This window comes from Varanus komodoensis, unplaced genomic scaffold, assembly GCF_004798865.1.
Source record: "Varanus komodoensis strain SLA01 unplaced genomic scaffold, ASM479886v1 scaffold5, whole genome shotgun sequence".
NCBI classification, from domain to species: Eukaryota; Metazoa; Chordata; class Lepidosauria; order Squamata; family Varanidae; genus Varanus; species Varanus komodoensis.
The window spans coordinates 50,183,795-50,196,238 of NW_025336087.1; the positions used below are offsets into that span (position 1 = coordinate 50,183,795).

The following is a 12,444-nucleotide window of genomic DNA, read 5'->3' on the forward strand; positions in this document are numbered from 1 at the left end:
CAGTCCCAGACTTTCCGCAAACTATCTGTTGCCTACCCTTCCCATAGGCTTCTGGTGTCCCCTATCCATATCTTGCCCTCTGCAACAGATCATCTCCCACATTAACATCAATTCATGCCTACTTGATAAGGGTAGTCCAACCTGGGATCCAGTGAACCAAACAGAGTTGCCAGTGGCTAGTCTGGTAGCTAACTTTCTGACAGAAGCACAAAGGAGAAGAGGGATTTGGAACTCTGGCAGTGAACAATCAGCTAAGATGACTGGAAGGCTTTGGCAGAGGGTCAACAAATGATAGCCAACTATCAGAACACCATTCCGAGCAAAGGGAACATTGTAATATTTTGCTGTGAATATCAAAGTGTCTCAGGCCAGGCCTATCTACACTATAGATGGGAACGGCTTTGTGGCAATCTTACATTCTTTCACACCAACCAGCAAGCTCATTGACTGAGTAGCTAGCCATTCTAAACACCCTAATTAGCTTGTGCCAAACAACAAAAATCAAGGACCACACTGTCATAATAAAAATAAGATTTAGTTTCCCATTCCTCAAATGTGTGCCACCAAATCTATTCATAGAAAGTATATAGGCTCTCTGCTTAGCACATTACCAGCCAAATTACTAGAGTGTACATAAAGTTATCAGACATGATCTGAATTAAAAAAACTTTGGACCTCTGCAAATAGATTTGCTTCAGATTTATTTATTTATCTCTTTCACCATCTTACAGTAATTCTGTCTTTGGTTTTAATGATCTTTGGAAGCCAAGCACAGGGTTAAGCAAGCTTGATAGTCTTAAGCACAAATGCAGATCTCTTTAAAAAATGATCATGGGATGAGGACTCTTTAAAAGCTTACTGGAATACTGGAACTTGCTTATGCCACTGAAAGTTATAGCCTTGCCTTAATGTATCAATACTTCATACTTTATTACTGAGAATATTGCGTTTTAACAGCCCACACATCTGTGAATATATCTGTCTGCCTATATTCTTCTGAACAGACTTTCTGGCATGGGACTGGGATCCTTAGGCAGCTAGGAGAGAAGCTCATGTAACTATATTTTGGGAACCTGCAATCTTTCATCTAGGAGTCAGCTCCTAAATTCCCCTTCTCCCTAAGAAATAATGAGCACAAAGGTATTCTGCAATGTAACAGGTAGAAAACATGAGTGAAGAATAATAGGGGTTCGGGTGGACAACTGTGTGACAGAACAGTGACTGGGAGTAATGAATAAGGTAGTGCAATTGAAGAAAGTGGGCAAAGTAGATAAAGGTCTCGGGTAGATAGATACATATGAAAGATGCAGTAATGGCAGGTAAAAGACAGTAGCAAAGTGAGGAAATAGGTATTGCACCTTTTACATATGAGGAGGGATGTAAAATATCCAGAGGGATGAAGAGATGGGGATATAGCATACAGGAAAAAAAGAGAGAGCTGGATTACAGTGGCCAAAAGTAATGGGTGGATTTACCATACATGGCTGCAGTTGACAGAATACAAGAGAATTTAGCATGTTAGGGATAGTCTACATAAAATAGGTGGGTAAAATAAGAGTTTTGAGCTAATATGTCCGCAGTAAAGGTGGAAGAAAATAATAGTTCAGCGTGGAGAAATAGGTAGGAATGAATACTAACTGCTTTTTCCCCCTATATAAAATGTATGCTTTACTGGTGACTGCACTGGATCTGAACCTACTATTGGAAAATAACATTTAGCTACATCAATATTCCACAAAAAGAAACAATTCTCTTATTTTAGTTCTGGAGCCAGCAACTTTCCTTGATGACACAGGCACTGAAAGTTGGATGAACATTAATGAAATATATACAAATATTTGTTATCTAGATGTTAATAAGGGGCTTAGTTGGTAGGGAAAACCTACACTTGGAAGTTACACCTTCCTTAAACAATAAAACAGAGTGAAACATGGGGACCAGCAGATACCATTGAATTGATTTGTTTGCTCTGCCTGCTCTCTGTCCTGCTACCAGGAGCTCTACTCTGGCTTTTACATAAAATAAACTCAATTACTTTCATAAGAAACTATGAAGAGTCATACCAGATCGAACAAAGATCCTTCTAATCCAACATTCTGTTCACAGAGTGGCCTGTGGGAAACGCACAAGTAGGACATGGGCAGACCACTGGTTTATTGGATAAATGTTCTTTCAAGTGTTGCTGTGCAGGGCGAATAGGAAGGATATCCAAGGCTTTGATCCACGGTGGGGGAATCACAATAAAGGAGGTGGTGGGGAAATATAGGAGTCGAGTGAAGAGGAGTAATAGATTAAGTGGTACAAGATGTGTAGTACATGATGCTTAAGAGGTGCATAACAGCAAGTGCGAGACATACAGAAGTGCACAACGTCAGCCTGGGAGCAACAGCGGCCGCGATTTACACATACGGGCTCACATCGCTTCCGTGACTTAATCCACGGTAACTACCTTCTTCCTCTGGTTCTCTACTCACGATTCCTGAAACTGATTAAACAGTATTCTTCTACGTATTAGAAAAGGAGCGAAATCACCCGCCGCCCCACCGACATTGCGAGGAGGCTACCAGTGCGCACTGAGGGGCGCGCAAGCGGCGAGGCGCGCAGGGAGGTGCCGCTCTTACCCCGTTGGCCGCCGCCATCTGCACCACCACCTCGATGGCTGTCCGACTGAAGTACCTGCCGTCGCTGCCCACCACCATGGTGCAGCCCTGGCGGTCGCGCAGGTCAATGGACGAGAGCACGCTCTGCACGAAGTTGGGCAGGTAGTTGCGCTGGCTCTCGAAGACGGTCGTGGGCCTCCTCAGACCCCCGCCGCCCGTCGGCTTCTGGTCTTGGTACGGGACCGTCTGCACGGTCAGCACCGGGATGGGGCTCCCCTCCATGGTGCTGCGGCGACCGCGCCCTCAGCAGGCTCTCCGTCTCCCAGAGCCCCCGGCTTCACCTCCCTTTCCCTCGGCGCTGAACTTGCTGTTCTGGGCGCCTCACATGGGAAAAGGGTAGAGATCCAGCCCCGCCCTCCTCGTCCTCCTCCTCCTCCGAGGAAGCGCAGCGCCGGATGCTCGCGAGTTCTGGCCCCACAGTGCCTCTTTCCCGCCTAATCCGTTAGGCGTCGTATAACTGAAGTGGGTGGCCCCCCCTTCTTTTTTATCTGTCGCAGATGAAATGTGGCTTCCCGAAGTCTAAGGGAGCAGGAGCAGCCTTCTTCTGCTTGAGAACCTCGCAGCTACTCTCCCCGCTCTTTCTCCTCTCTCGACAATGTCCTGCTGAACAAACCAACTGCCCTTTTTGAACAAGGACGCAAGGGGGGCTGCCAAAGGTTCTTTTGCAAGCGGGGGCAGCAGCCTCGTCCAATAATAACCTTGGAGAGAGAAGCTGAGAATTGTTGTCCGCTGCCAGAAATGAAACCAGAGGCTGGGGAGGCGCTCTGTGTGTGAAACACATTTGTTCCAGGGGATCACATACTGACTGTCAGTCAGCCCTCCAGATTTCTATTTTGTACAAAGCTGCCCACCCCTTTATAGAACAGCTTCGTCTTGCTCTCTGGAAGTGCCCATTGAATAAGAGGGCTCCAAGCTGGAATCACAGCCGGACATGATACATAAGAGGTATCATCACCACCCAGCTTATTCTGGCGCTGAAAATCTTAATTGGCATGACCTCTGCATCTGTTTACACTTTGAAGGGAAAACACAGGAATAAAAATGGACTATATGTTTGCAAGAGTATTACACATGCCACACCAACAGTGCAGTGGTATGTCCCAGAGCTGAGCATTTGTTCAGTTAACCTTTGGTGGTTGATCCACTTTTAGCTCTTTTTAGCTTTAGATGACAACTTAGTTCCTAATTCAGCAGATTCAAAATATTTCTTAGAGTGATGCTGGGGGCAGGGGTGATGTGGAATTGAAAATAAACTGGACATTTGTGGATGGGGTAAAAGTAAGTCTGAAAATGGAAATCTCCCCAGTGGATCTTTTCCCAGGACAAAGAAAATGAAAAAATAAGAGATCCTCTCCCCACTTTTGTTACCCTCCTAAGACCTTGCCCTTCTCTGACATTGTGGAAAGCCATGGAGGGGAGAAGTTTACCAAAGGTGCCTAGATAGTGGATTTAACGTAGAAGCATAGATAGTATAGAAGAGGAAATGGAAATAGAAGTGCGTGACAAGCTCAGGATGATGTAAGAACAATGTCATTCTTACTCTTGTTGTATAACTGCTAAAGAAGAAACATGGAAGAAAATAAACCCTGTGTCCATAAACTTGAGCCTGCCAAAGCTTTCCTGATAGGGGCTAGAGTAGTCATCCTTCCAGTCATGTCCCATTCTCCAGAAACAAAGCAGTCTGGCAGGAAAGGGACTAGCCCCTACTTATCCATTCCCACATGCTTAAGGTAAACTCTGGCACTGGTTCCCCTTTCCTGAACCCATCCTACATGTACGAAACCTATATCCATCAGCTGGGAGAGTTACTACTGTCAATCGAGATCACCCTGATCAAACAGCATAAAACATGGCATAATACCCATTTTTCAGTTTTTCATCTTTAACCAACTTTAGACATTTTGTTGATGACCAGGAACCCTGGTGTAAATCAAGTGCTCCCCAAGATTATACAGTATAGGAATGAAGGTAGGGCACTACTTTGGAATTCAGATATAGGTTTCTTTCTTTATTGTGAGTACTCACTGCTTTGCTTCATTGTCTTAACTGTAACCTTTACTTTAATAAACATTAATTGGCTAGACTGCTGCCTAGACTGATTGGCTTATGGCACTTCAGTGAGTCATGGAGGGAAAGAAAAGAAGACAGGATGATCGTTTAGCCAACAGAGGCAGAGTGAAGCTGGGTGTCCCAAGCTGTAAATACGTTTGAGAGTCAGAGCATACCAATGCGTTCTTTGTGCTTATCTAAGACAGACATATTTCTAATGATGTCTAGCACACCAGGCATGGATGGCTAACATTGTCAGGCGCCTGCTAGTTGTGGACATGAAGTGTGGAGGGAGAGTTCACTGGGATCACTTCTATTAAGCCACAGTGAGTGGGGTGTAGGAAAGGGTTCATTATGAGGAGGAGAAGAGTCAGCAATGACACCATGGTGTTTAAGTTCCCATAAGGACCTACAGCCAGACTTTGTTAATTTGGTTTCATGTAGTCTAACCAGAACAAGAGTATGAAATTCCATGCAGCAAGGTTGCCAGACATTTGACAGTTCCCTGCCTTGCATTTTCCAGCTTTACCTGCTGATTATCACTGGACCGATAGACCCAGGGATGTGAGTAACTATGGATGCAGCACTTAGATTCTTTTCTAAAGCTGACATAGAATTAGTTCTATTCTTAGATATATTCTGGAACCAGACTTGATTAACCATTTAAAGGCATAATCGTATGCATGTTTAGACAGCAAAGGTCCTAAAACTCCCAGCATTCCCCCTTAGATTCTAGTATTTTTAAAACTGACTCTTTAAATGAGTGATGGGGAACATTTTTTAGTCAACAGCCAAATTAATTCAGGGGCTACATGTTCATTAAATATTCAGCACATTTGTTGTTGTTAGTTGCAAAGTCGTGTCAGACCCATCACGACCCCATGGACAACATTCCTCCAGACCTTCCTGTCCTCCACCATCCCCCGGAGTCCACTCCAGCTCACGCCAACTGCTTCAGTGACTCCATCTAACCACCTCATTCTCTGCCATCCCCTTCTTCTTTTGCCATCTATTGTTCCCAGCATCAGGCTCTTCTCCAGGAAGTCCTTCCTTCTCATTAGGTTTGAGAAGTATTTGAGTTTCATCTTCAGCACATAGGAAAACTCATATGGAGAAAGGTCCATTTAAATACTCTAGTATTGAGAAAGGAAAGCCTTTAAAAATAGCTACCAGCACTTTGAATTGACCCCAAACATAGACTGGAAGGAAATGCAGATAGATGTCTTCGTAACATTTTAACTGAGTTTAAAAAAAAAAATTACTGTTACTGCTTATGTGATGTTTGCGTTGTTTTTGAATTTTTTGAGTTGCTGATAAGGACTAATGTTCAAAGGGCAGATATAATTAATTAGAATAATAATACACTATTATGATATGTTCTCAGCATCAGGTCCCAGTTACCATTCTCACAGTTGTAGTTCCTCTAACTGAGAATTTGGAACTTTCAGAGGTAGCCCCAAGTATATCATAGTTCCATAGCCTAGCATGGTATGGAGAACTGAGGCTAGGCTGTCTTTGCCCAGGAAGGGTCACAGGAGGCAAAGGTGAAAGCCATTGCTCCTCCAGTGGCAGATTTGGAAATAGGAGTGCTATGAAAATATGAACTTATTCCATAAGGAACTGTGTCTGTAACCTGTATAGATAACACATAATAGCCCCTCTGCCGTAACAAGATGGTGCCAGTTTAAGTGGATTACGGAAAGTGCCAATGATAGCTTTTTTTCACTGGGAATATCCAGATATGATAATCCTGCCTTGTGAAAGTTTTAAGAAAAGACATGCTCATTTTAAAATAAATAGAATAACAAGAATAATTTAAGATGCTGTGCTATATCCAGAGTAGTACTGTTGTACAGGGCTCTAGCCAGCTTGGAACAGAAGGCTTATAACACTATTTAAGGATTGTAAACATAGGCAGGCTTTAGGACATGGGTCCTCAAACTACAACCCTCAGGCCGGATCCAGTCTGCCATGCCCATTTATCCGGCTCGCCTCAGAGGTTTTGGATTCCCCGCACTTGTGCCCACCATCACCGCCTGCCTCGCCGCGCCTATGTGGGCGGCAAGGTAGCAGCTTGCTTGCTTGGAGATAGTTTTGGACTCGCTGGCAGATCTCCGAGCAAGCAAGCTGCCTGTACTCATGGAGACCCCCACCTCACCGGCCCACACCTGTTGCTGCCGCCTTTCAACTGGCCCCCTGTTGAAAAAGTTTGAGGATCCCTGCTTTAGGAGAAACCTTCTGCCCTGGAACCCACATTCTGTACTGGCTACCAGCTCCAAACCTGAATGTTTCGTGAGGTGGAGGTAGGGAAAGGAGAATGGGAGAAAAGGAACAACTTCCTTTCTTCTTTTCCTCCATCCTGAAACCTCCAATAGATGGGTAGGATGTATTAACCTGAAGAAATTGCACATATGCACCCAACTATAACCCCTGTTCAGGATTGCAATATATTGTGAAGAAGTATCTGGATAGCAGGAAATAAAAACTTGTCCACTTTTCCTTTTCTCCCTTCTGAAACCTCCCTAGGGGAGTTTTCTGTGTCATTCAGTGACAAATACTGTTTACAAAAGATAAAATAAACCCACTGTTTTTCCCCTTTAGTTTACTTGAAGTAGCTTAGGGAAATGTCACACTTAACCAGCCATCTTTGGATGTCTTTGTGTCTTCACAGAGGTGGTCTTCAGAAAAAATCACACAGCCACATTGCTTTTCTTTGACTTGACTACATGTGGCTAGGGCAGGGGTCCTCAAACTTTTCCACCAGGGGGCCAGTTGAAAGCTGCCAGTGCTGGGCGCAGGCCAGAAAGGTGCTGCTGGTGGTGCGCGCGGGCTGGTGCAGCGGCAGGGGCGGTGCGTGTGGGTGTGCGAGGTGAGGTGAGGTGCAGGTGGGTTTGCATGCCGGTGAGGGGAGGCGAGGCGGGGGCAGGCACGCACCATGAGGTGGGTGCACGAGGCAGCAGCTTGCTCGCTTGGAGATCATTTTCTCCAAGCGAGCAAACTGCTGCCTCCCACACACAGGGCGAGGTGCGTGGCGGCAGGTGGGCGCGGGTGCACGCATGGCGGGTCCAAATGGGTATGGCAGGCCAGATTAATGGGCATGGCGGGCTGGATCCGGCCCCTGGGCCATAGTTTGAAGACCCTGAGGCTAGGCAGAGAGAGTCTGGCTACACACTACCAGTGTTAAAAACTGGTTTTGCCCAGCCTAATAAATGTTTTGGTATTTCAAACTTTGGTTCAATTGTATTATTCAACAGTTGTTCAAATATATGAATTTTGTTTTCTTAAGTCATCTTGCTAATAATATCAATATGGCTAGAAAGAGAGTCCATGCCTCATTCTTACACTAAACCTCATCTTCAGGTTTCTGATTTTAGGGACAAACAGGCCAATTCCTTCTCATCCTTCCTTCATTTCCCTCACTATCCCCCACTTACTATATCCATGGCTCAACTTTGCTCAGTATCTCACTGGTTCTGGAAATTCACAGATTTGCTTCCTTCTTTTGCGTTCTGTTTTTTATTTAATTTTCACTCTAATGCACACCTGAGTAGGGAGTGCCCAGAGTAGTTAAATGCCACTACCTATTTTTGGGGTAGCCCCATTTTGCTTCTGAACTACTGGCATTTGAACACCCATCTGAGGGAATAGCTACTTTTTATAATTTGGAACTATTTATGGGCTGGGCATAATATTTCAGCAGTGATCTGTATTTAAGTTTGCATTCTGTGACTCAGTATGCAGGACCTATTAATATCCCCTTACATTCTGCTTCTCTTACATATACTCAGGATTTTATCAAGGTACAAAACTGAATTAACATCTCGATAAAATGTCTAGTAACTTCCTGTTTAAATTTTTTAAGTTCTTTGACTGCTAAAAGTGTTTTTGGTTTTTTTTCTTTTTCTTTTCTCCTCTTACCCCCCCCCCCCCCCGCCCAGTTTTCTTCCTTGTAACACAGTCCCATATACTGGTCGGACTCTGTTGTTAACCTTCAGGGAAGACTGGACAAAGCACTGGTTGTCACAACAGGCCCAGCAAGTGAGAATCAAAAAGGTAGTAGAAAGGAAGGACCGAGAAGACTCCTCAGTGGTAGTGGCCTACAACGTTTGTGCTGTTTGTTTTTTTGCCTGAGGTCCACATGGCAACAAGTACAAGCTAGTCACCCTGTTAAAAGGTGAGAGCACTGGAGCAGTTTGTGTCCAACCTCAAGATAATAAAAGATTAAGGGTTTTTAGACAAAGCAGTGTAACTGGAACAGCTAAGAGTAATAACAGCAAACTGAGGAAGAAGAACAGAATCCTGAGGGAAGAGAAAATGAGGAGGAAACTTCCTGGAAAAGGATGACCATTAGGTGCAGAAGAATGAGAATACAGTCTGCACCAGTGGAAGCAGTGAAACTATTGAAGCACTTTTGGTTACTTGAAGTTGAGACTGGAGGGCAATCTGCCATGGAATAACTACAAGTCATCCTGTGCAACACTGGTCAGACAAGTAGTGGCAATGGTACCAAGGCTTACAAGAACAAAGAGAAGGGTGTTGGTTGAGGAAGACCCCCTGTTGCATGGGATGGATACACATGTAAGTCAAGAAGACCTGTGGACTTATCAGGTATGTTGTCTCCCTGGAGGACAAATTAGTGATTTGAAAGTGAAAGATTGCCTAGGTTCACACAGCACACTGACACTTATCCCTTCCTTCTTTTATGTGTGAGAACAAATGAGACTGCCAAACAGAGCTTTGAAGAAATTACATCAGACTTTGAAGGGAAGAAAGTCAAGAACTTTGGGGCCCAGATAGCTTGTCACTAAAAGTGCTATAAAAATAAAATATTGCCTATAATATGTGATTTGATTGCGTTACACAGCACATGGCCATTTTCTGGAACATAAGAAGCTGTCTAATGCCAAGTCAGACCATTTTCCCAGCTCTTTCTGCAGATGTCAGAGACTGAATCTGGACCTTCTGCATGCAAATCCTGTGGCGTACCATGGAGCTACATCTCCTCTAGGTTTCATGCTGCATTGGATGGTTGGAGTCTTCAGTTGGATGAACTGCATGGACAAAAAAGTTGGGGTTGGGTCCCTGCCAATAATTCTTTGTGAAAAGTGACATAATCTGCTGGGAATTGCAGTTGTGTAAAATGGTTTTCTGTAAGTTATTTGTTAATCATCAGAAAAATATTTTTCCCATTGCAGCTGTATGCTTCTGATTACTTGAAACACAGCCATGTGCAGTAATGTTTTCACATGCATATGCATCCAAACTGGGAGACGTCAGGCTGGACAGCAGTATATTTTCATATCCCAATAGCTATATTTGACAACAGTTTGTAAAGCTACAGCTGCTTTTGGTGGTGTGTAAAATGCATCTGATGAACTTGTGTATTTCTTGTGTTTTTAAATATAGTCATCCACTGTTGGTTAAAATATTTGTAAAAGGAACTGTACAAAACTGGCACAGATTCCTCCAATAACATTTGAGCAACATGGATTAAATTACCGTGCTTTCGGGCTGCAAATGCTAACCACAGTGTAAATCGAACTCAGTGTGATGTATTTCTGTGTAAATGTAGGATTGCAGTGTAAAGAGTTTACAGTTAATTAGTTCAGCATTTCAAGCATAGAAAAGCTTATGTTTGCTTAATCCAAGAAGGCAACATTGCTGCAGTTGCTGCACCAACAATTCAGCCAATCAAGAAATAAGACCCCATAAACAAATAAAAGAATGTCAAACTTGTCTTTTTACAAAAAGATAAGCAAGAATTTATCCTTCAGAGTGTCAAAAGCAGAAGATAGAAATAATTGCTTCCCTACAGAAACTTGCATTTGAGCACGTGCTGCAGATACTAACAAACACCAAATTCTAAGTGGCACATATCTTCTAGCAGGAAATTTGGGTAAACACGAATTAATACATTCCAAAGCAAGGACTCTGATCCAGATTAGTCATTGATCTCGTCAGAGACTTTGCTGTTCTAGCAAAGAAGGACAGTTGTTTTAAACAAAGATCATAGAACCATCCCCATTAGATTCTCAGTTTACATTCTTTCTGCAGCAAAATGCTGCTAAAATGTTAGTTGAACTAAGTAAATCGCTTATGTGTTTATAACATAGCATTGCTTGTAGCATACGCCAAAGCTGGGGAACGTCTTCCAGCCCAGCCACTGAATTCTGTTTCAGAAAAGCTCTCAAGGGCTGTATTCCATGCAAAGGGGGCAGACCCAGTAATAGCAGTGGTGGTGGAGGTGGAAACATAGCTTAGGTTAAGGCATCTTAGCAATATTAATATTAATAATAATAATAATTTTTGTTCTAAAATTAATGGTATTTTAATAACTCGTCTTTCTAATGCAATGGATGTATCTGTTTTGGGGTCCAAAATTTTGTGAAGCTGATCTCCATTGCTAGAGGAAGAATCAGCCAACTGCTGGGCAGACATTCCAAAGACCACCTGAATGGAGATTGCAGAACAATAGTGGCAATAGATCACATTATGAGAAACTCTGACCTGAAGAAGGATCTGTTTTTCTGCAGTTAGTATGATTTGCATCTGTTTCTTTTATTTTTTCATATCTTACCTATGCAACAGCTTGTGCAGGTCCTTTTTAAATTTAGTTGCACAAATCCAAGCAAATGTTCAATCTCACAACCTTGGCATTGCATCTTTCTCTCTTTTCCCCTTCTTTTGAAGCATCTCATGTTGGCCACTTACACCAATGGAGCACTTTAAAAAAAGAATTATTAATAGCATCTCATGTGGTGACAAATTCAGAGCAGTCTAATTTTTGAGGTCTGCACATAAGTTTTTTTTTAACCAGGTCTGTTTACTTTCCTGAAATTGGTTGAATAGTGCCACCTAGAGTGAGAATGCTTCATGCTATTTCATTCTTCTTTAAAGCCCAAACAGCAGTAAAAGAGGTCCATTGGAAGACTTTGTTGTTGTTGTTGGTATCAAAGTCATGTCGGACCCATCGTGACCCCATGGACAACATTCCTCCAGGCCTTCCTGTCCTCCAACATCCTCCAGAGTCTACTTAAGTACTATCTCATATTTTGATTTGTGATACACTTGCCTAAAATGTGTCGTCACCTGCTGACACAAGGGCATTTTTCACTCCTTGTTTTTATGAGACATTTCATGTCTCTTTAACATAGTATGATGTATTTCTAATAATTGAACAAATGAGAAATGAACTATTAAAATGATAGAATCCACATCCCCTGCTCAGCAAGAAACACCACAATTGAAATAATTTAACCAGCTTCTCAAATCAAGGCTGCTTAACTGGTTCCCAGTCTATTTCTGAACTTAACTCATTGCCAACTTTAAAGTCTTAACTAGCTTGGAATATGGCTATCTGATTCATAGAATTGGAAAGTACTTTGGAGATCATCTGGGCCACCCCCTAATCAACTTCAAGTCTATAATGCAAAGTCTGGAAGGAAGCTACAGCATCCCTGATACATGGTGATACAGCTCTCTGCTTAAATACATCCAGATGAAGGAGATCCCACGACTTATTTCATTTTACTGAACTGTCCACACTATTGGAACATTTCTCCTCACATTTAGGGAAATATGCTTGCTCATTAGCTCTAGTTCTGCCCTCTGGAGCAACAGATAAGAACTGCACTCCATCTTTTTCCTGACATCCTTTCAGCTTTTTGAAGACCACCATCATGGCTTCCCTGAATCTTTTCTTCTCCGGGCTATATATAAGCAGCTCTTTCAACTG

The 12,444-nt window shown here is 43.0% G+C and overlaps 1 protein-coding gene across 1 annotated transcript in view; it reads right to left on the reverse strand.

The window, feature by feature from the left end:
- Positions 1-3,261, reverse strand: part of PGM5 (phosphoglucomutase 5) — a 63,566-nt gene extending 60,305 nt beyond the window's left edge. Inside the window, exon 1 of the mRNA XM_044445819.1 lies at positions 2,622-3,261. Within this exon, the coding sequence (XP_044301754.1) occupies positions 2,622-2,882 (261 nt within the window). The 5' untranslated portion in view covers positions 2,883-3,261. The remainder of the gene's footprint in view (positions 1-2,621) is intronic.
- Positions 3,262-12,444: the final 9,183 nt, after the last annotated feature.